This window comes from Mesoplodon densirostris, chromosome 1 (genome assembly GCF_025265405.1).
Source record: "Mesoplodon densirostris isolate mMesDen1 chromosome 1, mMesDen1 primary haplotype, whole genome shotgun sequence".
Classification (NCBI taxonomy): Eukaryota; Metazoa; Chordata; class Mammalia; order Artiodactyla; family Ziphiidae; genus Mesoplodon; species Mesoplodon densirostris.
Genome location: NC_082661.1, coordinates 211635001 through 211660936, shown reverse-complemented (window position 1 = coordinate 211660936; position 25936 = coordinate 211635001). Strand labels below are relative to the sequence as shown.

Sequence of the window (25936 nt, the reverse complement as noted above, 5' to 3'; positions counted from 1 at the left end):
GCGCAGGCTCAGTGGCCATGGCTCACGAGCCCAGCCGCTCCGTGGCATGTGGGATCTTCCCGGACCGGGGCACGAACCCGTGTCCCCTGCATCGGCAGACGGACTCTCAACCACTGCACCACCAGGGAAGCCCCAGGACTTTTTTTTATATTAAATCAGTGATTGGAAATTTTTCAATTATTAAATTGAGGTGAAGGTACTGTTTGGTATTTTATTGATCACATAGAAAAGTAGGATACTGTCCTGCCAACAGTGAGCTTACAGTTTTAGGAGGGAACTAGAACATGTACACAGAGAGCCAGGATACACAGAATAAAGTGGGGTTGACAGCGAGGAATCATTTCTAAGTCAGATGATAAGGAGGGTTTATGGAAGAAGGAATTAGTACTTGAACTGGGCTTCGGAGGGCTGGTAGAATTACCCCAGATGGTGTTCGTTTTAGGAAGAAAGGATTACAGGAGCAAAGGTGTTTGGAAAACAGAGGTACGTGATTTTAGCAGTGAGCATAGAGTGTGTGTTCAGGAAGGTGGGGGGAATGGGTGGTTAATATAATACAATTGGGTCTGGTGGTTTGTCAGTAACATTATTAATCAAATACTGAAGTGGCACATTGTTAAGTGGTTTTATTACTCTCAATAAAATTCATCATCATTGCTTTTGACGTATTTTCCTTTATTTAAAGAAATATTTTTGTCAAACTAATACACGCATACGGTTTTATTAAAAAATCAAATAAAATTGAAAGATTTTTATAGAAAACCCCTACACACCCTTTGGCAGCCCTTAATTTTCTTCCCCAGAGCAAATCAGTTTTCACTTACCTAGCTGTTCTTTTGGTATTTGCTTCCATTTGATAATATAATGTTTTATCTTGATCTCTCACTTTCAGACATTATCTCATTGCCTCCACTTACGAAATATGTGGAATTAGCTATTACATTGTTACTTACTCCAGTATGTTCTATCATAATTTTAGCTGAATTCATAATTGATTTTTACCTTGTTAAGACTATGTGAGGGTGTGTGCCTGTGTGAAGTGCATTGCCTGATGTTAATATTTGTCTTAGGTTTATAGAAAATTATGTGAATGAAAATCTGCAATTTTTTTCAAATTGCTCCAACAAATCCACCATTACCTATTTTTTTCAACACATCAAATAATTTATCAATTCTTTATTTCTGGGGCGATTCCTCTTTGGCCCTTTTGCTTCTTCTCCCCCAGTAGTAGGTATCACCCTGAGCCTCCCACACCAGTCTTCCTGGACCTGCTGTTCCCTGCAGTCCCTTCTCGTCTATTGTGTTGGACACTCAGCAGATCCCTTCAACCTGGAAAATACTGTCTTTTGGCCTTGGAAATGTACCTGTCTTATCTTTTATTGTGCCTTTAGAGGTTTGATAATTTTCTTTTAATTCTGTTCTCTGTGAAATTTAGTCAACTTTATTTTCCAACCTTGTTTGTTTAAATTTTAGCTTTTCGATTTTAATAGCCAACATATTTATGCTCTGTTTCAAAGTACTCTGTTTTATAGCATTCTATTCTTATTCTTTCTGAGATACAAATAAGGCTTTTGGTGGTATGTGCTTGTTTGTTTTGGGTTTGGTTTTCTCCCCCTTATATTTCTTTTTGTATCTCTTTACTCAAACGTATGAGGATCTTTGGCTGCTGTGATTTAGGAATAACATTTTGTATGTGGGCCGGTGGGCTTGTCTACTGGTATACCTCACTTCAGGAAGATTAGATGGTGGGGATATAGAGAAATCTAGCTGTTTCATTGGGGACCCACAGATGTCAATGTGTGGACATATTTTTCTCTTCACCCATTGAGTTCCTCTAGAGCAGGAGTGGGAGGGAGGCGGGAAGTAAGCTAATGGACCCGTTAGCTCTTAGCACATTTTCACTAATCTTTACATTCTCAACTGTGTTCCTTGCTCCAGCCCTTAGCTATCTCAGATGTCCAAGAATACACTGACATTATGAAGAGCCTAAACTTCAGCACTCCTGCCTGCCGGCACGCTTGCCTGGGTGCTCGGGGTGGCGGAAGCTCCCTGGAGCCTGACGGGCTTTCAAACAGCCTGTCTGTTTTCAGTCACTTGCATTCACTTCCGAATGGCTTTGAAATCTCATCCCCTTCTGTCTTCTCTGCTGTACTTTTTTGGCTTGCGGGCGCTTATTCTTTTTAAACATCATTTTACTGTCATTTTAGTGGGGTCTTGGGAAGAATATGTGATCAGTTCGTCTCTGTAAATGGACATTCTCCTTTGCCTCCCCCCAGCATCCTTGATTTTAAATGGGATAGAATTTTACAATAGCAGCTGTTCAAAAATATGTGAGAGTTAAGTACCTGTGAATTTTAGCTTATGAGCATTTGATAGTTTAGACAGCATCTGTTTTTCTTAAGAAAACCACCCTAGTAATGCCATTTTAATCAGTACAGTGCCTAACTGTAAAGAACTCTAATTTCATACACTGACTTGCGCTTGGGCCTTGTGCTGGTTTTCTTCATTATATGAGGTATTCACCAGATAAGTTTGAGTTAAGGCTGTCTTTTATCTATTCTATTGATATATATCATAATGTCACTTGTACTGTTTGACGTTAGCTGAGTGGTTTTGCCTTGCAAATTTTAAAGTACTATGCAGATGTTGGCTAGTTATAATACTAGTTCTTAAGTCATTACTCCTTGGGTAGTGTGAGCTCCAGAGGAAGCGTATGAAATATCTCCTTCCCTAGGTTCATTCCTTCTTACTGAGTTCCTTTTCTTTCAAAATTATTCAACCATCACAAATTTGTTTCTATGAAAAAGAGAATCATTATATTAAACTCCAAGTTTAAGCCCTTTCCATTTTCAGTATATGCCTTTTACGTTTTCTATAAGCAAAGTCAAATATATAAATTATGCATTTTTTCTGGGTCAAGACCTAAACTCAGACCAGAAAGCATTGCCATTTGCATATCTGTCCCAGCTGCCAGTCAGTCAGATGTGTGAACCCTCCACTGGAATAAATGAGAAATGTGGTGCCAGGAAACCCAGGTTTCCACACATGAGTTCATACATTTTGATGATATTCCAGTTTGGTTCTGCTTCCATCCAGATCCATGTGACAGGAAAAGCCTCATTCAAGTTTATAATCCCCTGTAATCTCTAAGAGTGTAGATCCTGATAACTAGATGATCGTTTGTTTGCTGAGTACACATATAAGTATTTTCCTCTTAATGACTTTTGACACTGTGGTGAAATGGTATTAGGTAGTGAGTGGGATTATGCAAATTTGGGAAGAGAGGTCATGACTGAGCAAAGTTATTCTGCATTAGAACAACTGGTCTTGAGGTACCTATGTGAATATGTGTGTATGTAAACTTACTGAAATCTTCTATCTACCTTGTCTTTTCAACTGTGTTCTCTTTATCCTTGATTGTTGGCTTATACCTTAAATTCTTGTCATTTTAGTGAGTTATTAAGAGGAAAAGTAGATAAACTTATTTTTTTTGGTACATGGTAAATGACTGATATGTATTATTATTGAGGTGATTGTTTAAAAATATTATATGTGGATGGGTACATGTTTCTGGAATTACATTTCACTTTTTACTATATATACTTTTTTTTTAAAAACACATGAAAATCTATTCAACATCATTAGTCATTAGGGAAGTACAAGTTAAAACCACCATGCGCTACCACTTACACATTATCAGAATGACTAAAATTAAGACTGACCATACAAGTGTTGGTGATGATATAAAGGAATTAGAGCTCTCACACACTGCTAGTATGAATGTAAAAATGGTACAGCACTTTGGAAAACAGTTTGACCATTTCGTTCCTTTTTTTTAAATGTATCTACTTTTTAAAATTGAGGTACCTTTGATTCACAAAATTATATTAGTTTCATGTGTACCACATAGTGATTCCAAATTTTTATAGATTATACTCCAAGTTATTATAAAATATTGGCTATATTCCCTGTGCTGTGCAATATATCCTTGTAGCTTTTTTATTTTATTTTATTTTTATTGGAGTATAGCTGCTTTACACTGCTGTGTCGCTTTCTGCTGTACAGCAAACTGACTCATACATATACATATATCCCTTCTTTTTGGGATTTCCTTCCCATTTAGTAGATAAACTCATCTTTAACTGAAAGTTCTCATCTAACTTTTTCCTACACTGGGTTTTAGAGCCAACAGAATTTCCTTATTTATTGAGATACAATTTACACACCATAAGGTTGACCCTTTTAAAGTGTACAATTCAGTGGTTTTTGTGTATTCATAGAGGGCAGTCATCACTACTATCTGGTTTTAGAACAGTCTTATCGCTCTGAAAAGAAACTCCAAGGCCATTAGTAGGCACTCCCCATTCCTTCACTTCCCCCCTCCACTGCTACCAGCCCTAGAGAAACACTAATCTACTTTCCACCTATATAGATTTCCTATCATGGCCATTTCTTATCAATGGAATCACACAATATGTGGTCTTTTGTGACTGTCTGCTTTCACTTAGCATAAATTTCAAGGTTCATCCATGCTGGAACATACATCAGTACTTCACTCCTTTTATGGCTGGGTAATAGTCTACTGTATGACTATACTACATCGTATTTATCCACTCATCCACTGGTGGACATTTGGGTTGTTTTCACCTGTTGGCTAATAGGAATAATGCTGCTATGAACATTGATGTACAAGCTCTTGTGTGGACATATGTATTAATCTCTCTTGGGTATCTACTTAGGAGTGGAATTGCTGAGTCAAATGCTGACTTTAACATTTTAAGGAACAGTTTTCCAAAGTAGTTGTACTATTTTATGTTTTCATCAACAATGAATGGAAGTTTTAATTTCTCTACATTGTTGATAGTACCTGTTAATGTCTGTGTTTTTTTATTTTCATTATCCTCATAGTACAGACAGTAAAGTTTTGTAATAGCATGAAGATTATGGGCTTGAAGAGGAAAAAGAGAGACCCAGCAGCTCCAAGTCCAAGAAGATAATGTCTGTTGGGGACTTTTGGAACAAATTATTGCAAACTGAGTGAAATCCTCAGTAAATTCTGCATTTTTCATGAATGCTTTTGTGAGGAGGTCTTGTTTAGATTGAGCTGGAAGAGGGAAAGAGAGAACAGCCAACAAATGAGTTATTAAAAAAAAAAGTAAAACAACTTGTATCAGTAGAATCAACTCACATAAAATATTGACAATTTGTGTAAAGAATATCAGTTTGAAGGGATGCCAAGTGATGAGCTTGCTAGACACCTGCATCTCTACCTGAACTGAGTTAAGCCATGTCCTGAACCCCTGCTTTGCTGAGACCATGGACATAGTCACGTTTTACACTGAGTCCGTAAACAATTTGAAGACTTAAGGGGAAGGAGAAGACATCCAGAACAGTCTTAAATAACTCTGGGCTTGATGGTTTGGTGTCCTGTGACTTAAACCAATCCAGTCCACTTACAGCTGAGCACAAGCGTCAGCTGGATCAGTAGTGGAGGGTGGATAGAATAGTAGTGGTATCATTTGCACTGAAACTACGTATTTACTGTACTTTGCTCACTTAATATAGCATTAGATTTATGGAGAAAGCCAAGTTTTATTGGCTGGGATATTGCCAATACTGTTGAAGATTAGCATCATTGTGGGAGGCTCCCCCTCCTATATGCTATGAAGGTTTTTCCCATGCTCCTGTGTACAGACATTCCCACATTATAAACAGGTTCTTCAGCTGTTACATGCTTGTGTCTAACATTTAGCCTAGATGTGAGCTCTTAGTTTTGATATTTAGATAGACTATTTTACATGCTTGTTATATACATATATATATATATATTTTTTTTTTTTTTTTTTTGCCGTACGCAGGCGTCTCACTGCTGTGGCCTCTCCCGTTGCGGAGCACAGGCTCCGGACGCGCAGGCCCAGCGGACATGGCTCACGGGCCCAGCCGCTCTGCGGCATGTGGGATCTTCCCAGACTGGGGCACGAACCCGTGTCCCCTGCATCGGCAGGCGGACTCTCAACCACTGCACCACCAGGGAAGCCCACTTGTTATATTTTTAATCTATGTCTTCGTCCCCACTGACAGGCATTCAGCCCTCAGTGGATGCCCACAGAAAAGATATGCTGATCTACTACTTAGGACTCATGGAGAGTTAGTTTTTGACTATAGGACTGAAATGTGAAGTATCACCTAACTCTTTGTTCTGCGCCCTTTGCCTTTGCTTTAACATGTGGGTTCCTTCTGGGAGTGGGAGTGTCAGTGTAGATACCAGCTAATTTGGCAATAAACACACCTCTGCATCTTGCAGAAGCTAATCAGAATGATAAGATTTGTAGTTTCCTTAATAGCATCTAAGAATAGGCTGTAATTTATTAATTTTTATTAGTCACTTTATCATCCTGCCCTTTGAGAAATTTGCGTGAGGCTTCTGAGAACGTTGTCACGGGCAAGGGTTGCAAGAGAGCTGTAAAAATATAACCTCTCCTTTTATGTGGAAAAATACCAATTCCATTAATCATAAGATATCATTATGTATATAAACTTCTCGTCACTCTAAAGAAGCGATTCCACCCCTGAGGAATGAAATGCGGGGGTAAGATTCAGGCTAATCCAGGGTAGCTGGCGTTTTATGATTATTTTTCCCATTCTTCTGTGAATGCGTATTTAGAAAGAAATATAGTTCGTGTTTCATTTATTCTTACATGTCGTATGAAACATTTTGTGACCTGACACTCTTGTAGGCTTTTATTAATATGCTGTTCCCCACATACTCCCCAGGACCTAAGAAGCTATAATTGATTGTAAATGAATGAAGATTCCGACCCCCGACTACTCACCAATTTTGCTTGTTTATTTGTTGACTCAAGAAACATTTCTTAAATATTTACACGTCTGAGACAGTGTGCTAGGGGCTGTGTAATAACGATGCTAGTAACTGGCAAGCTTTGTTGGAGTGCACTGATCAGGTCATGTGCTCTTGAGGTCAGACTGCCGGGATCTGAGTTGCAGCTCGGTTACGTGGTAGCTGTGTGAACATGGAAGAGTTAATTAATCTCTCCCTTTCAGTCTAGTCGTCTCTAGCTGGGGGTGCCTAAGATTCCTATTGCTGCTGTGACAGATTACCAGAAATGTAGTGGCTTAAAACATCACACGTTTACCGTCTCCTTGTTCTGTGGGAAGTGTGTGAGCTCAGCTGGTTTCTCTCCCCAGGTCTCACAAGGTCAAAACCGACGTGTCAGTCAGCCTGAGTTCTTGCTGCTTCCAGGCTCATTCGGGTTTGGGGGAGTTTTCAGTTCCGCGTGGTTGTGAGGCCACGGCCCCTGTTTCCCTGCTGGCTTCTCCGCTTTTGGAGGCTGTCCATATTCTCAGGCTTGTGACCTTCCTCCGTCTTCAGGGTCAGCAGCAGCTCACTATTCTATCTGATAGATTAGCAAGTTTTCAGAAATCCTTGTGTGAGACTTAACGAGGAAATAAAAAGCTACTTCAGTGAATCTGGCGCCATGAAGCTAAATATTTTGGTTCTTTTAATGGCTGACCTTCTCACGGCCCTGAGATATATTGTAGTAGAGATTAGCATTTTGCCATTTGTTGTTTTTTTTTCTCCTTGAGGCTAAGATTGTATGTACAGTATACAGTATAACTTCGTGGCCACTGAAAAGTCAAAGCACATGACAAGCACTGGGATAAATGTCCAGATTAGAGTTAGGTGCCATCCCGTGATGTAGGTCCAGCATTGTTGATTAGGATCCTAATCTCTTTTTAATGAGAGCAAATACTTGTCACATGGTTCTAATCTGGAGCAAAAGTTCTTATGGTACAATCTTCTTCAACTGCTGAGTAGTTTACCTGTATACCACACGTACTGTGTGCTAGTTTTTTGTTTGCGGTTTAGCTTAAAAAATGGGTCAGGGCCTCCCTGGTGGCGCAGTGGTTGAGAGTCCGCCTGCCGATGCAGGGGATACGGGTTCGTGCCCCGGTCTGGGAGGATCCCATATGCCGCGGAGCGGCTGGGCCCGTGAGCCATGGCCGCTGAGCCTGCGCGTCCGGAGCCTGTGCTCCGCAACGGGAGAGGCCACAACGGTGAGAGGCCCGCGTACGGCAAAAAAAAAAAAAAAAAAAAAAAAAAGGTCAGATTCAGCCAACAATGAAAATCTTTTAAGAAACATGAATAATTTGAAGTGGCACTTTTCACTAATGGAAAAAGTTAGTTCTTGTCCTAGGAAAAGATTGATGTTAAGGAAAATGGTGACTGTTTCAATTATTAACCATTATTCCATCTGCAAAGTTTTCTTAAGCCTTTTGGATTAATAAATTATACACATCCTAATTTTTATTCCAATTTAATTCTAGAAGTAACCTCAAGTTTAAAACAGTTAAAATATTCTAATACATCCACAGAGGCGCACTTCACTCCTTCTGAGGCCTTTCTGTGGAATTTTATTGCTGAGTATCCTTCCTCTCTGACCACCAAAGGATTTCTTATCATTTAAATACTCCCTGTAGTATAATTCCTATGTAACACCCTGACCCAGCTAGTTCTGTAAATGGACTAAATTAGTCCACATTTCTTTTAGATATATTTGATATATAGATGTCTCTTTATTCCTATAGTATTAGGTCTTACTGGGTGTCTTAAAATTGTGCCTTAAATGTGTATCGATCTATTAAAACTACTTCTTGATCACTTTTTATATGCCAGGCATTGAGGGGCTTTAAAAGATGTTTAAAACTCAGTCTCCAACTCTGAAAGAGCTTACATTTGCCAGTTTGTGGATTTTTTTTTTTTTTTTACTTTAACTTCCTCCAAACATCAAATGCATTGTCAACTAGGCCTTCCTGACAATCTTATTTATAACTACAGTCACCACGCCTCACCCTGGCCAGTACTCCCAGTTTCTTCTAGCCCTATTACTATATTTATTTTTTAATGTCTCATCCACGAGAATGTAAGTTCCATCAAGGCAGGGATTTCTGTTTTGTTTACTGATGTATCCCAAATGCTTAGAATTGTGCCTGACATAGAGTAGTTACTCAATAGCTACTTGTTGAATGATTGAATAAGTATTCCATACACATATTTTTCATGTGTAAAACAAACAGGACACATTGAAACTCTATCCAGAATCTGCCCACGTCTCACCATCTTACCACTGGCAACCTGGTCCAGGCCAACTGGCCTTTCTCCTCTGGGAGTGTCACAGTGGTCCTCTAACCAGAGTCTCCCAGCGTTCAGCTATGTCTCCCACAGTTGGGATTCAGTACAGCAGCCAGAGTGGTCCTTTCAAGTCTCCCCACAGCTCAAAACCCTGACATAGGGGGAGAAAAAAAACCCATGACTTATAAGACTGTAATGATCTGCCCTGTCCACCCACTGCCCTCGCTGTCCCCTGATTTCATGTCCTGCCACTCTCCCACCTTCCACCCCTTGGCCCCAGCCCCAGGACCCACTTAGGGCCCTAACACTTGTGTGTCCACTGCTTAGAATGCACTTTGGTCTTTCCTTCAGCCCTGCTCGGTTGTCACCACAGCTGAGAGGCCTTCTCGACTTTGATAAGGTAAACACAATCACTACCTCCTTAAGAGGCCTTCCCTGCCATCCCTCACTCCTGCATCGCTCTGCTTTAGTCCCCCCGACACTGCTTTATGTTTCTTCATAGCACTTCATAGCATAAATCAAAAAAATTTATTTGATTTTTGTCTGTCTCCCCCCAAGTAGAATATGCTTCATAAAAGCATGATGTTTCTTTTGTTCAGTGCTATATTCCTGGTGTTAGAGACAGTCAGACACGCAGACAGCATGTGATGAACATCACACACAGTGTGCCATAAGTATACGTTAGGAATCAATGTACCCAAGATAGAAGCATGGCTAACACTTGTTTATGATGTGAGACGTTGAGGGAGACATTGTTATAACCAATATAAATGCAAGAACATGAATGAATATGGCACTTCTTATTATATTTAGGTACCAGCGAATCAGAAAGCAATGCAAGCAATAATAATTATTATGAATTTTGCTTCTGGAAAACATCAGAAGGCATCTCCTTAGGCACATTCACACCCACACTCACCCACTGAGTGCTACGCTGGGCATTCTTCCACAGTCCCCCTCTAAACGTGTGGAGCAGTTATTAATCTTACGTATAGGAAATCTCGTCTGTGGGGTTGCTGTAGTCAGACAGTAATGGTGATATTTACCCCATATTTCTGGAAACGCAGTGCACATGGCAGATTCTCAGTATTACGGTAGCACGTAATTAATCAGTATGGAAAGAGGCGAGTAGAAGTGTCACGCTAATAAAGTAAGGTCTTGACAGCACTGTCGATGTATTTGAACAAATTCAGGAGGTAAATTATGAATATTTAAGGTCCAAACGTGATGTGCTGCTGTCAGAGCCGCCCAAGTAGAAGACACACGTGTCCTCACCCAGCGAGTGAACCAGTGAATCTGTCTTCCGTCAGAGGCAACAGAAATGCTCTTGGGTAGAAGGAGATAGATATATATTTTCCCTCATATTTATTTTTGCTTTTGGAAAACATATTTAGTGATTCTTTCATTCATGCCGTAAAGGATTTCATGGTATTTTGTTAAGTTGGAGATTCTCTGAATAGATGTCTCCCTTCCCATTTTTTGTCAGTTTTATTTCCTGGGAAATTGTTCATTGTATTTCAGAATATTAGAAGTATGATCAAAGTACTGCTTCTTTTTCAAAGATGTCATAAATTCCTAACTATGTTGAATATATTTTTTTCATCTGGTGTCTTCACACATTGTCTGCCATAGGGTCTGAGATTTCATTTCAGAGCCAGAAAGAAGGGCAGGGGTGCATTGTCAAGGCTGTTGGAAAGCTGTTGCTCGTACCCTGAAATGCTGGGAATTAATCCACAATTTTAGAATGAGAGCACACACCCTTGAAAACATCCAGACTCACTTTGGATGAGTCACCATAAAAAAAAAATAGGAGTACATTTTCTCTTAGTTCATATTTATGTGATATAAAGGCATGAGCAATGGGTAGTCTTCAATTCATTTTTAATCATTCCAAACTTAATTTTTTCCATTTCTTATGTATTCCTGGTAGGCAAGATCATAGTCCAGTGGAAAATAATGCCATCATATGCAACATACCACATGGCTTTATGGATTATCAGAGTATTTGGATATGATATCTTTTTTAAATGTAACAAGTTAATACGAAAAACTTCTAGAATCAAGAAATCTCTTTTGCCCTAAACATTATAGTTTATTGAATCACATTGTTTGTGATCAGCAAGAAATAATTATCCTAATCATAAATAGAATGTTCTCCAGTATGAGTCTACCAAAGATTGAAATCTACACGTTTTTGGCATTGCTATTTTTGACAGCATCACTTATTCTAATATTCATAAAGGTTAGGTTTGGATTAGGGTTCATATTAAAAGACATTTCACTAAAACCTCAGTGTGCTCATAAAACCAAATTAATGAAGGTAAAGCAAAAAGTGATTTTGTTTATGTAACAAATACTTAACATAGCACTTAGTATGTGTCAACCACTCTGTTTTAAGTACTCTACAACTGTCAACTCATTTAATCCTCATCACAACCCTACTGGATAGTTACTATTACCACTTACAAATAAGGAAACAGTTTAGTGAAGAGTCTGAGGTCACACAGGTAGTAGGTGGCTAAAGCAGGATCCTAACCCAGAAAGTGGCTCCCAAGCCTGCATTCTTATCCTGTGCTCTACAGACACTCAGTAGCAGTCTGTGACTTTCTGTGTGTTTTCTGTGTTTTCATTTCCTGTGATGGCACATTACCTATGTATCTTGTAATGCTGACTAATCAGTGTTAACAATCAGTCCTCTTCCTTTGCATCTTATTTGCCTCACTTTTCTGTTTCTTATACTCTTGACTGGCTAAAGCAGCTGGCCTATCTAAATTAAAGAATCCATTGTGTGTTAAATATAACTGGATTAAATTTTTATTCTCTTACACATCCGTCTAAAGAATGGATTGTCATTATTCCCCTTAAGTATTCGCTGTAAAAGATTTGTATTTTCCTCTGATAGAAAGTAGTATACAAAATTACTTAAGGTAGCAACTTCACTGTATTTAAATATTGACAAAACAAAAAAATCTTTGAGAACTGAGGAGAACTTTTCACATGTCTGCCTGTGAATTTTGGCACATCATTGGATATTTTTGGCTTTATACAAGGTTATTAGGCTTTTGTATGAGGCACGTATCAAATTCTAAACTATATGGTGTGGGCGATTAAAAAGCTGTGTAGGGCTTCCCTGGTGGCGCAGTGGTTGAGAGTCCGCCTGCAGATGCAGGGGACACGGGTTCGTGCCCCGGTCCGGGAAGATCCCACATGCCGCGGAGCGGCTGGGCCCGTGAGCCATGGCCGCTAAGCCTGCGTGTCCGGAGCCTGTGCTCTGCAATGGGAGAAGCTACAGCAGTGAGCGGCCCGCGTACCGCAAAAAAAAAAAAAAAAAAAAATAAATAAATAAATAAAAAGCTGTGTAAAAATTAAAAGTTTCCTTCAGTTTTCTCTGTGCACAGATTCCTGATTACTAAGTTTGGTGTCACTCATGGTAATCCTGGAAGGTCTCTTGTATCAAATTTTATTCAACCAGGAGATTCTTGTTTTTAACAGACTTGAAGACAGAAGTCAAATGGAAGATTCCACTATGAATAAAAACCCAACCATTATCTTTATATGTGTCATGAAAACACAAAATTGAAATAGTAACCTATTTTATGCACTGAATAAAAAGCTTGTGGTTTTAAGGATGTCTTGAATAAGTTAGTTATTCTTTAAAGTCAAATGCTTGAGGATCAAAGAAAAGGCAAAAATGCCTCTTTAGAATGCTGTATCTCAGTCCCTGGGAATGATTTTCTGAATTAAGTGTTATAATGTGTTGTACCTGTGTATCTTTGTTATTGTTACTGTAAAATATGCCTGAGAACATTTTTTGTTCTTTTTTCTTTCCAGATGACAGAAATGATGCTCAGGAGAGTAGCTTAAGAGCCTTAATAAAAGAGCTGCCAGACACCCACTACTGCCTCCTCAAGTACCTTTGCCAATTCTTGACAAAAGTAGCCAAGCACCATGTGCAGAACCGCATGAATGTTCACAATCTCGCCACTGTATTTGGGCCAAATTGCTTTCAGTAAGTTGTTGAAGTTTTGCTGTTAATATCATCACATATCGCCTTTTCCTTTAAAACTGCCTGAAATCGCTGCAATGTAGAAACATACTTCAGACTAAAAAGTCAACCAATTTATGTTGGAGAAGTTCCATTTTTGGTATTGGGCATTTTAGCCTTTTTTTCATCCCAATTTTGAAGAAGGAAGCTATGCCTTTTTATGAAACTGTAATTTGTAATGTTTCAAACAACCTCATTTAAAATTCTGGAAATGAGTTTTACTTTCATTAAAATGGACATTTTAAAAAATCTAATCTTAAACATTGATTAGAAAAAAGGGAAGGAGTTTGATATAGTAATTTTTTTAATAGTGATAAAGTTCAAATCATTGCTAATAGATGGAAAGTAACAAGCAGAATATGTCAGTGAGAGAAAAATGTAACCTCAGCTACATTTATTTATTTTCTAGGAATAGACCAGAAATAAACTAGTCTCCTTGGTAGGTGCTATATTTCTAGCCACAGAACTTTGGTAAAACTTTATATTTTCCCTGTTATTCCTTAAAGCTCCTTAATCATTGATGCATGAACTATGATCTTGTAAACCAGAGACTTTGCTTTTAACTCCCCTATTAACACCTCTGATATCAGACATGTTCCTTCTACTTATAAGGAGAGAGAAAGAAAGACCACTCACACTTTAAAGCTCTCAGAAGTTCTCAGCAAGTTTTCTTTGTGTTTTTTTTAAAATAGTATATCTGCTTATTCACTCCATTTATCTACAGACTCATTCAGCTGCCCGGAACTAGTAATATTACAGTTGTCAGAATGACTCTAAATATAAACTCTGGCTTAGATCATAGTGGCTGTGGAGAGAAATTCTACCTTGAATAACTAATCCCCCTTGTAACCTTAGAGATTTACATTTTAAATAATGGCATAAGATATGTTAGGGTCTTGTGAGTAGCTATCTCAGACATGGGTTCCACTAACATCTTATTCAGGAGCCCTGTGATAGTAAAAAGACTGTATTTGTTCTTTTTACACTTATCTGCAGAGTAAACCTTGGGTGACCTACGTGTAAGAAATAAAGGTAAGTAGAAAACTGTTCAGTAATTTTGAAACCCTAGATTCTAGAAGAGGTGAAAATGAATTTGTAAATAGAATGCTTATCTAATGACATACGGATCATACTTCATTGCTGACTTGTTGGATTGGGCTTGATCTGGAATTTCTGGTAACCTGCTTCAATTAGTCAGTCATAATATCCAGTAAGAAATGAGTTATATGGTCTTTTAATCAGTATAGCTTTTCAGATTTTTTATTGTGGTAAAATAAACATAATATAAAGTTTACCATTTTTACCATTTTGAGTATGCAGTTCAATGGCATTAAGTACATTCACATTGGTGTGATCTACTAATTGATGTGTATTCCTAAACTTTTGGATTTTGAAGTCACTATTAGGTACTTTTCTCACTGAAATAGAGTATAATAGTTATGGCAGGTAGTGTTTATTAAGAACTTACTAAGTACTGTACTCATTTATCTGATTGAGTCCAAAGAGGGAGAGTTGGTTTATTTTGAACTTGAAGTTCGCCGATTTAGGACAAGAAAATAGTTACTTCAGTTCCTGTGATCACAGTTAGGTCAGTGACCACAGTTAGTCCATAACTGTTATAAAAATCATCAGTAGAAAGCCTGCCACTTAAGGACAGGTCTCTCACCACGAACCACTGAAAGACAAATGAAATACTTTTCAATAACTTAGGTGAATACAATGTATACATTATATGGTCAGTAGAGGGGGATTTTTTTCTGAAAAGGGGAAATCCTCATGAAATGTTATTTTTTTAAAGGCTATAAATTTTAGATACAGAATGATAGTGTTATGAAATATACAATAATAAAACTGGAAGGAATATACCAATAATATATGATTGGTATTCTGGATGCTGGGCTTCTTGGTGACTCTTAATTACCAGGTTTTCAACATGTACTTCCAGTTATGGGTTATTAAACTTAGATGATTGGGTAATATTATCACTGTAAAATATTCAAACAATGTAGAGGTATATAGAATAAAAATGTCATCCATTAGTTCCTCCCATTCCAACCTCTTCTCTTTAGAGGTAAAATCAGTAAAATACATACCGGTAGATACGTATCCTTCTTTTTTGGGGGGTGGGCACGCTGTGCAGCATGCGGGATCTTAGTTCCCCCATGAGGGATGGAACCCGTGCCCCCTGCAGTAGAAGCACCTAGTCCTAACCACTGCACCACCAGGGAAGTGTCCCCTGCTTCTTCTTTTTGAACATAGCCATAAATCTTTTTTTTTTGGCCATGCTGCGTGGCATGCGGGATCTTAGTTCCCTAACCAGGGTTTGAACCTGCCTTCTGCAGTGGAAGGGTGGAGTCCTAACCACTGGACTGAGGGAGAAGTCCCATAAATCTATTTTTAAATATAAATGGGATTAAGATGCATATATTGTGAAGCTTGATTGTTTTTATGGTAACACTAGAACTTTTAATGACAAAATATTTATATACCTTGTAGAAGTTCTTTAGGTCTCTTGTCCATTATAAAGATTACAAACATTTTCTCCCATTCTGTTGTTTGCCTTTTAGCTTTATTTATGGTGCTTTATAAATTGTTTTGATTTTAATTTACTTAATGTGTCAACTCTTCCTCTTTTTATCAGAATTTAGGTCTTAATATTTCTAAATAATATTAATAATGTCTTGCTTAATACTAATAATATTATAAAGATATTACAAAACATTTTTCTTTTGTCATATTTATAGGCTTTTATGATTAGGTTTTTACTTTATCTAGAATTTATTTTTTAATTAACTAGTTTATTTATCTATTTTTGGCTGCATTGGGTCTTTGTTGCTGCGTGCGGGCTTTCTCTAGTTGCAACGAGCGGGGGCTATTCTTCCTTGTGGTGCGCGAGCTTCTCACTGCTGTGCCTTCTCTTGTTGCAGAGCACGGGCTCTAGGCACATGAGCTTCAGTACTTGTGGCACGTGGGCTCAGTAGTTGTGGCTCACGGGCTCTAGAGCACAGGCTCAGTAGTTGTGGTGCACCGGCGTAGTTGCTCCGCGGCATGTGGGATCTTCCCGGACCAGGACTCAGACCCGTGTCCCCTGCATTGGCAGGCGGATTCTCAACCACTGCACCACCAGGGAGGTCCTAGAATTTATTTTTGTATCTATCACATATGGATCCAGTTTGATTTTTCTTCAAGTAGATAGCTAATTGTTACCAAATCATTCATTGAGCAGTACATCTCTTTGCTAATTTACAATGCCAACTCAGTCACATATTAACTTCCTACACATACATGAGTTTGTTTCTGGTGTTTGTATGGCTTCTTCCTGTTTTCCATATTTCTATTACATTTACCCTTTCAGAGGAATTTTAGAGTCTCCATGGTAAGTGGTATCTCATTGTGATTTTGATTTGCATCTCCCTGATAACTAATGACATTGAATATCTTTTCATGTGCTTATTGGCCATTTGTGTATCTTTGGAAAAATGTCCATTCAGGTCATCTGCCCATTTTTAGTTGGATTTTTTGTCTTTATTATTGAATTGTAAGAGTCTTTTCTATATTTTGGATATAAGTCCCTTATCAGATGCAGGATTTGCATATATTTTCTCCTATGAGTTGCCTTTTCATTTTCTTTATTGTGTCCTTTCAAACACAAAATTTTTAATTTTGGTAAAGTCCAATATATCTAGTTTTTCTTTTGTCACTTATGCTTTTGGTGTTGTATCTAAGACGATTTTGCCTAACCCATGAAGGCTTTTTTAAGAGCTTTATTGTTTTAACTCTTACACTTAAGTCTATGGAATTAATTTGAAGTTAATTTTTGTGTGATGTAAGGAAGGAGTGCAGCTCCATTCCTTTGGGTGCAGTTGTCCTATTGCCATTTGTTGAAAAGACTGTTTTTCTCCATTGAATTGTCTTGGCACTCTTGTCAGAAATTGGTTAACCATATGGTTAGCGTTTATTTATGGACTTTCAGTTTTATTCCATTGATCTATTATATATCTATCCTTATGCGGTTACCACACTGTATTGATTCCTATGGCTTCTTAGTAAGTTTTGAAATCAGGAAATGTCCATCTTCCAACTTTGTTCTTCTTTTTCAAGATTGCCTCTTGCATTTCCATATAAATCTTCGGATCATATTGTAAATTTCTGCAAAAAAAAAAGCCAGCTGGTATTTTGATAGGAATTCTCTTGAATATGTAGGTCAATTTTGGGAGTATTGCCAGCTTAACAATATTGAATCTTCTAATCTATGAACATGGGATGTCTTTCTACGTACTTATGTCTTCTTTAATTTCTTTTGACAATGTTTTATTGTTTCCTGAGCACAAATTTCATACTCTTTTGTCAAATCTATTCTTAAATGTGTATTCTTTTAGATGCTATTCTAAATATGTTTTCTCAATTTTATTTTCAGATTGTTCATGGCTAGTGCTAACATAGTTTTAATTTGCATTTATTTTATTATAAATGAAGTGGAACATCTTATATTTAAGGGCTATTTGTGTATCTTTCTCTCGATGTGTTTGTTCGTGTTTTTGCCCATTTTCCTATTAGGTCCTCAGGGTTTTTGTTTTTTGGTTTTTTTTCCCTCTTGTTGGATATTTATTTATTTTGCTCTCTTTTTTCCCCTAGTAAACACATTTAAAACTCTGATTTTCTCTCAGTCTCATTTTGTCAAATCACATTCAATATTATTGTATCTCTTCTTGTCATAGTTTGGATTGTCCAAGTTCTAAGCCCTGAGACTGAGGTTTCAAGCAGGAGTTTTATTGGGTAGTGCTCTTTGGAACCATACCTGTAAGGAATAGAGGGAAGAAGGATTAGGCAGAAGTTGAACTGCTATACAGTGGTAACAAAGGCCTCACTCAGTCCCAGCATTGCTTAGAAGCTGGGATGACTTTTCATCTAAAACTGACTAAACTGAGTCAAGGAAGTTGGCCCATTTACCCCATCTCCATCAGTCACTGGAAGTGAGCTGTGCCCAGGGAGGTGGTGTAATCTTAGGGGAGGGACTTGGCTATGAGCCATAAGTAGGCGACACTCTCGGCACCTGGGGTAATGAATATTTCTAGTGTGAAGGGGCATGTGAGGCCCACAAAGTCCACTATATTTGTATAATAATGTTATAATAATGTTTTTATAATATACTATGGTACAGTAATAAATATTTTTCTATGAAAAATTCAGCAAACTTTGGACTGTAAGTTGTATATGGTTTTTCTAGGGAGATCCCTAATATTCTAGTTTCTAAGACAAGTACAAGTCCTCCTAAAGAATGTTATTCTTAGAGATTAGAAGCAATTGCTTTCCTAAGTTTTGATAATTATTAAAATAGGTACTGGATTTTCAGTGGTTTGGATAGCATGACATAATAAAAGAATGTTATTCTAGTCCTTGTTCTCTCATTTGATAGGTGTGACCTTCTGTGTTATTTATTTTTCTGTTAAGTTTTCTGTAAAATGGGACCTATAGAGTTTGCTTTGAAGCTTAAGTGAGACTATAAGAGAAAGCCCTGGTGCATAGTAGACAGTTGGTAAAGTGGTGTTGAAATGTGTGTACATTTAACTGAACACATTTACAATTGCATTAAGGGAAAGATCAGGTTTTATACATTTTGCCCATCATACTGCTTAATGAAGTGAGCTCCTTAGAAATGTGAGATGAGAGGCATGACTTTTTTTTTACCTCAGTTGTCTTAGTTTTCACTTTCTTCTTACATATATTATGATCATACAGTATTGAGTATGCCTTTTAATATTTAAAGAAGATATTTTTTCTTGTCCAGTAAAACTTCTAAATACAAACCAACTTCTTCAAATTATCAGACACACATCTTGTGACCTCCCCATATTGTCTTGGCACTGTCCACCTCCCAGACGAATCTGCCACCAGGGATTGACTGTTCAGCTGCCTTGGGAATGCTGGATCCTTCTCCTTGGCTGCTGCCTTGCAGCTGAGCCAACCAGCCACCTGCCCAGAGCTTCCCCCATCACTTTTGGACTCTGGACTAGGATCTGAATTCCTGATGGGCTGCCAGAGGGGCTGGATAAGGTAGCCTGAAAGTCTAGAACAGTTAAGTCCTTCTGAGTGAACCGTAGCAATGCAGAACAGGAGTTGGGAGGAAACCAGCTAGATCCCTTCTTTCACCCTCCCATGGAATACTGCATGCCATGGCTTCTCTCTCCTTGCAGCCCACCTGCTGAATTCCAAGCCATCAAACAGAAAAAGCATCTTTCAAACAAACTATTGTGTGTCTTGGTGTTCTTTGCAAAATAGCTATGCACACTATTCATTGTTTCACATCCCCACTTGCCTCTTTTCCTCACCCATGTTGACCTGTCCCCTCCTTCCAGAGTTATGCACCAACATCCCCATCCTTGCCACAGTCTTGGGTTTTTGTGTTTGTTTTTTGAGAATCTTCTCTAAGGCACTGTGCACCTAAGGACTCAGCAGGCTGCTCCAATACAGGAAGAAATCTATTTTCTTAAGTTATGGTGAGAGTGTTGTACTTTAAGAATTTTAAAGAATAATGTTGGCTATGCATGATTTCCTTTTTTACATGCTGACTTTGGAACCTAATTTCCTCATAAACAGCAACTTCACTGTAAACATTTTACCTCCCCGGCATTATTATAGGAGTCCTTTGAGTTTGAAGTTTCCTTTGAGAAAAAGTATTCAAAGGTGAGAATGATGTTAGAAAAAGCTAAATATTTGTATTTACTCTTACTTATTATTAATTTAAAAATCTATTTGTTAAATAGACATCGATGAAGAGACCAACGACCCCCTAATGATGCTTTAGCTGAGGTTTTTTTTTTTTTTTTGGTTGTTTAATATTCTTGACACTCTGCATTAAACTCATTGTGTAGACTCAGTTTCCATCATTTAATAATATCAATAACATCAAAATTTAATATCCAGTAATTAAAACAAATCTGCTAATTGCTACCGATAAGTAAGCCATTTTGATCAAACTCTGCTTCATCCCTTTGCTTCCTTTGCCTTTTGTCTATAGATCAGGAAGTTAATCCTATCCCTTAAAACAAATGTTTCAGTGTTAATAAGGTAGTCAGTAATAGAGGTATTTCTGAAGCTTAAAGAGATAAATCAATTTTAAATTTTGAATGATAAGGCCTTCCACATGTGCTTCTATCCGAAATATTACGTTTTTGCTTAGAGACAGCATAAAAATGGTTTTAAAGCTGCTATTGGCCTCTTTCAAATGTTGAAAAAAATAACACAGTAAGTTAATGGTACCAAGTCAGTAACTGATAACCTGTGGTTACGTGATTGTGTGTGTGTGTGTGCGTGTGTGTGTGTGTGTATAATTAGGTATTTGGACATCAGTTAATATTAGATGAGATCAGCTAAATTTGTAACATAAACAGGATGTGTAACCAGATAAGCCTACAATGTTGCTGTCATCTTATCTGCTAACTGCTACTAAGAAGCTTTGTTTGGTTTGTAGCCCAAATGTTACTTTTGGGAAATTGGTCATTTAGATTGAAAAATGTAGATAGTTGATCTTTTAAAAAAATTAAGCCCAAGCCCTAGTCTCACATATTTATATATATATAACCTGTTGACATATCTACTTATGAACTGCAAGTTGTTCATGTAATTTTTAGCACAATTGTATATATTATCGTCATCCTCCATAAACATGTTTTTGGCAATTAAAGAATGGGTGAGTGGAAAGTTTGGTCTTTCTCTGCTGAAACCCGGACCAGCCCTTTCCCACGGTTACTTCGTTGCCTGTACTTCTGTGTTATCGATCACCCATCACTTCTAATTGTGTTAATTGACTTTCCAGTTGCCTTTTTTCAAAATGGATATAAGTTTATTTTTTATTATAAAAGTAACATTAATTTAAAAAGAAAAGTTTTTTTTGTACCAAAAAAACACAAGTATAAGGGTGAAAATGAAAATCATCCATAATTCTACACCCACATTCAGTCATTGTTTGTACTTCAGCTTATGTGCTTCCATATCTTTTCTCTGAATGCTCACATATATATTTATATTTGTTTGATTAAAGACGAGGTAGTAAAATATTCCTGCTTTGTAACCCTTATTTAAAAACTTAATGTCATCTACTGTGGCATTTTTCCATGCTTATAATTTTGCCTCATCATTTCTAATGACCTTGGAGTGTTCTGATCTTTTAATCAATATCATTTACTTAAGCCATCCCTGTAAATGGCATTTCACAATTTTTTTCTCAGCAATGATAATAGGTAACATTTATTGAGTGCTTACTAAGTTCCTTGCAATGTTCTGGGTGCTTTTCATTTGCCAATTTTATCCTTAAAACCCTATGAGGCAAATACTATTATTGTCTGTACTTTACTCATGAAGAAACTGAAGCACAGAAAGTTAAACTTGCTGCAGGTCACATGGGTAGGAAGAGGTTAGCGTCAGGAATCTGAATCTAGACAGACTAGTTCTTCACCTCTAAGCTCTTAATCACCACTCAGTAACTGTTTCCCCTATAAATAGCATTGCAGAGACTATTATCGAACATACATTTTTCACACGTCACTGATTATTTTCTTTGGATGTACTTTTAGAAGTAGACTTGACTAGTCAAAGGATATTTGTATCATCAAATTTTTTCTTCATCGAGAGGTTGTACCAGTTCATGCTGGAGCGTCCACCTCTGAATGTGTCCCCTTTCCCACACCTTCTCCAATACTGATGTTACTATTTTTCATATTTGCCAATATAATTGAATATTATTTCTTGTTAAAAAAGAATATTTGCTTATTTGATTATTGTGAGGTTCAAAATATTTAAAAACCTCTTTTCCCATATAGTTTTTCTTTTGTAAATTGCCTTTTTACTTTTTTCAGGCTTTCTAAGCTGGTGGGTTTTGTTTTTGTTTTTGTTTTTGTTTTTTGGTAATCAATTTGTAAGAGTTCCTTTTGTAGTACAACTATTAATCTACTGTTATATACTAGAAATACTCACGGCTTATAATTCACATTTAAACCTCATAATTCTTTTTGCCATAAAGAAGTTTAAAATTTTTATTAATCCTGTGTATCAATTTGTGTTGTTTGGGTTTGATGTTATCCATAAAAGACCTTCTGTCTCAAGGTTGTAAGAATATTTACTTATATTGTCTCAATATTTTTTCAGTTTCATATTTTCATAATTAAATCTTGAGTATATGTGAATATTATAAAAGGTATGATATGGGAATCTAAAAGTTATTAAATATCCTCATATTTTATCATAGCATATTCATAATTTTTAAAATATTTAGTTACTGAATTCTAGTGAAATTTACTTTTGTAATAAGGTATGCTTTAAGAATGTAATTTTAAAAAATGTAATTTTTCACTGAAATAATTAGCCTGCTAATCAAACACCTAGAGAGTAATTCATACTCTGCCAAGTGATTCAAAAAGTCACTTTTGTCATTACTATATCAAATTTTTAGATATATTTTGGCCTTATCTGGGCTCTCTTCCCCTACATGAATGTATCTGCCTCTCTGGTGCTAGTATCATACCCTTTCTATTTTAATGTCATGAGTGGTATTCTTCCACTTAATTCTTCTTTTTCAGGATTTTCCTGGATAATTATGTGCATATATTCTCCCAGAACATCAGAATATTTTTCGAGATTGAAAAATTCCCATTGAGTTTTAGTTTTAATCAGGTATAGTTTGAAATATTTAATATTGAGTCATTCATTTAGTAAAATGACATATCTCCCCATTTAGTCCAATTTTTACTTACAGATTTTTTCCCTAAAATTGTAGACATTTGAAAAAAAATTTGTAAAGTTGTCAAGTATACAGTGAAAAATCATCCAGTAATCCTAGGTAATACCAGAAATACTAACTTAAAATGTTTTGTCTGTTCCTTTCAGCTTTCTTTTTATGTATATGTTCTTTTGTAAATTTTATGTTTTACATTTTATATACCTTTTTAATCCTTTTTTTTTACAAAACATTAAATTATAATGTTTCCCATGTCATTTAAATCCTTTAGTTTTACATCTTTTTTGTTTGCTCATAGCCAAGATTTTTTTGTATAGAAGATGACAGATTTGTATATTAAATTCTGTGTGTATACAAAAAGTATATTCCTCAATTATTTATTTCTCAGGGTGAATCCATAAGCATAGTTGGTACTCTCATACTTTTATGGATAAAAAGCTGAAGTGTACAAAGTATCGATCTTTAGGATTACAGAAGCTAAAATAGAACTGAAATTTATTTTGGTTTTTTCCATTTGAGACTCTGAACTAGGCAAGAAAATAATCAATTGCTTTTCAGAGAGAAAAAAAACATATTGGTGCAGAAAGATTTCTGCATTACCATTGTCCCTTGCTCAGATGAATAGAAGTATAGGTCGAACCATATAAAACTGCCATTTTTCTAGTTCAAAATGGCCAAATATTGCAATTACGTATAATTAAATCTAATAGTAAGCTGAAATCTATTATTCCCTTTATTATCAGCTAAGAACATGAGTTTGAATCATAAGAAATCAAATATACATATTGAAGATGATACTACAAATTCTCTATTAGCTGTTCTCTTACTTTTTTCCAGGAATAATGTGGTGTATAATTTTAGATGACCCATACATAGTGTTCCTCCCAATATTCTGTGTGAAGGTAGAGTAAAGTTTATTACTCTGGTTAATGGTAACAGTGATGCGTCAAGCCTTGATTTTTTTAAACGTAAGCAATTAGAAAGGGTGCTTTTTGATCTTGGTTTCACTCAAGAGATGGCAGTGTACTAACCTTAGATCTGCAAATGGTTGCAAAAATAGAAATAGATTGCTTGTTTGTAGTATACGAGATAAACAACCAATAGTACTGAAAAACGTCCAGGGTAATTTACATCTTTTCTTATGTGAAATAAGAATTTACTTTTATATTGCAAGGAGCAGAGATTTTTTTTTCCCCCTAGTACTCTTAGGTCAATACATTTAAGGTCAGTGCTGATGTGAGAAAAAGGGTAAAGTAGATGGCTTGCGGGTCTTTTACCCCATCAGTGTGATGCAGTGTTTTTAAAATGTGTGAACCCTTCTCTGGAATATACCTTGAGTCCTTGAGCAAAAAAATTTATACCTTGAGCAAAAAAATTTCTCATCCTTTTAAAAATAATACCTTGAGTCCTTCAATCTCTGTGGGAATGCAGTAAATAAGCAATAACATCTGCCTGACCGTTAATGATCAGCTGGGAAAATATATGGTTCAGGGTAAATTCAAGGTCCTTTAAGTCAGTCAGTTATTTATTAAAGAGAAATGTTCAGCCAGAAGTCATCAACACTACTCTGTTAAATACTGATTTAAAAAATGAAATTGCATGTTTCCCTTCAAAAATACCTTCAGAGGACTTCCACATTCATGATCTTGCTTATCCCTTGTATCAGCATTAGGAAGAGAGAAGCCTGGTTGATTTTATTTCACAAAGGCTGACTTGAGGCTCCATCAGGTGGCTGGTGGCTGGGTGTCAATGATTGGTTTCAAGTTATATAACTTGTAGGCAGGAAGACTAAGAATAGGATGTCTTCTGATTCCTGGTCTGCTGGGTTTTCCACTACATCACATATTTTCTCAACTACAGAAGTTGTTATTTACTGCACCGTGCTTTATCTCAGCAGTCATGGGTTACGTGCAGGATTAATAACCTTCATTGTATTCTTTGCCTTGATGTCCATACGTGTATAGTCAGTTTTTAAATATAACTTTAAAAAACTGAAGAAAGCATTTAAAATGAATATTCTTCTCTTTGGGGGGAAAAAAACAAATGCAGACTCTAATAATTCTGCTTTCTCATTTCATACCTCTAAAAGAAAATTCAAGTGAAAGCAAGATCAAATTACTAATGTAATGGCTGCTGTCTATAAGATTTCAAGTAAAAACTAGTGCCATATGTCTTGTTCAAGAGTAATCTTAAAAATAGCTATTGGCCTTTTAAACTTTTTGGCATCATCATCCAGTAATGACAAGCAGCAAATTTAGGCATACGTGCAAAAATATATAGATACATACATTGAGGCATGTTTCCTCACCGTTGACAAAATCCAGTGACAAGTTTATATTCTCAACATTACATGTGGGCGTGTATGTACACTTATGTAATAATCTCCAGAATTATCTTACACCCCCATATCTGCCTTCTACATTTGCAGTTTCTTTTATTTTCCTCTAGTCTTGGAGGAGCAGAATTCTACTCCCCCTCTGTTATTAATTAGCTTTGCGACTTGAAGCAAGTCATTTAATTTTTCTAACCTTCTATTTGCTACTAGTTGATCCGTGAATTTCTTTTCAGCATTAAGATTTTGTTGTGACTTTAGTTTTCTAGAATTTTTATTTATTTGGCAAATTTATTAATTTACCAGATTTTTTTTTTTTGGCGGTACGCGGGCCTCTCACTGTTGTGGCCTCTCCCGTTGCGGAGCACAGCCTCCAGACATGCAGGCCCAGCAGCCATGGCTCACGGGCCCAGCCGCTCTGCAGCATGTGGGATCTTCCCGGACCAGGGCACAAACCCATGTCCCCTGCATCGTCAGGCAGACTCTCAACCACTGTGCCACCAGTGAAGCCCCTGACTCAATTTTTAAACTTGAGAACTTGGAAGTTGTCAATTTTTTACCATCACATACAGTCTTTGTTAAATTTGTCATGCCTCCTCTAAATTTTCTATTAGATAACAAAAGGGGGAAAATGCAGGTAGGTTTGTTCCCGAAGTATCAATAGAATGTAAATGATGG

The 25936-nt window shown here is 36.9% G+C and overlaps 1 protein-coding gene across 7 annotated transcripts in view; it reads left to right on the top strand.

The window, feature by feature from the left end:
* Window positions 1-25936, top strand: part of FAM13A (family with sequence similarity 13 member A) — a 332218-nt gene that overhangs the window by 46579 nt on the left and 259703 nt on the right. For all 7 annotated transcript variants that reach the window (XR_009533983.1, XR_009533982.1, XM_060115146.1 and 4 more), the window contains one exon: window positions 12980-13157. Coding sequence is in view for 5 of the 7 variants with exons in the window: in XM_060115146.1 (XP_059971129.1) it covers window positions 12980-13157 (178 nt within the window). In the remaining 2 variants the exon portion in view is untranslated. The remainder of the gene's footprint in view (window positions 1-12979; window positions 13158-25936) is intronic.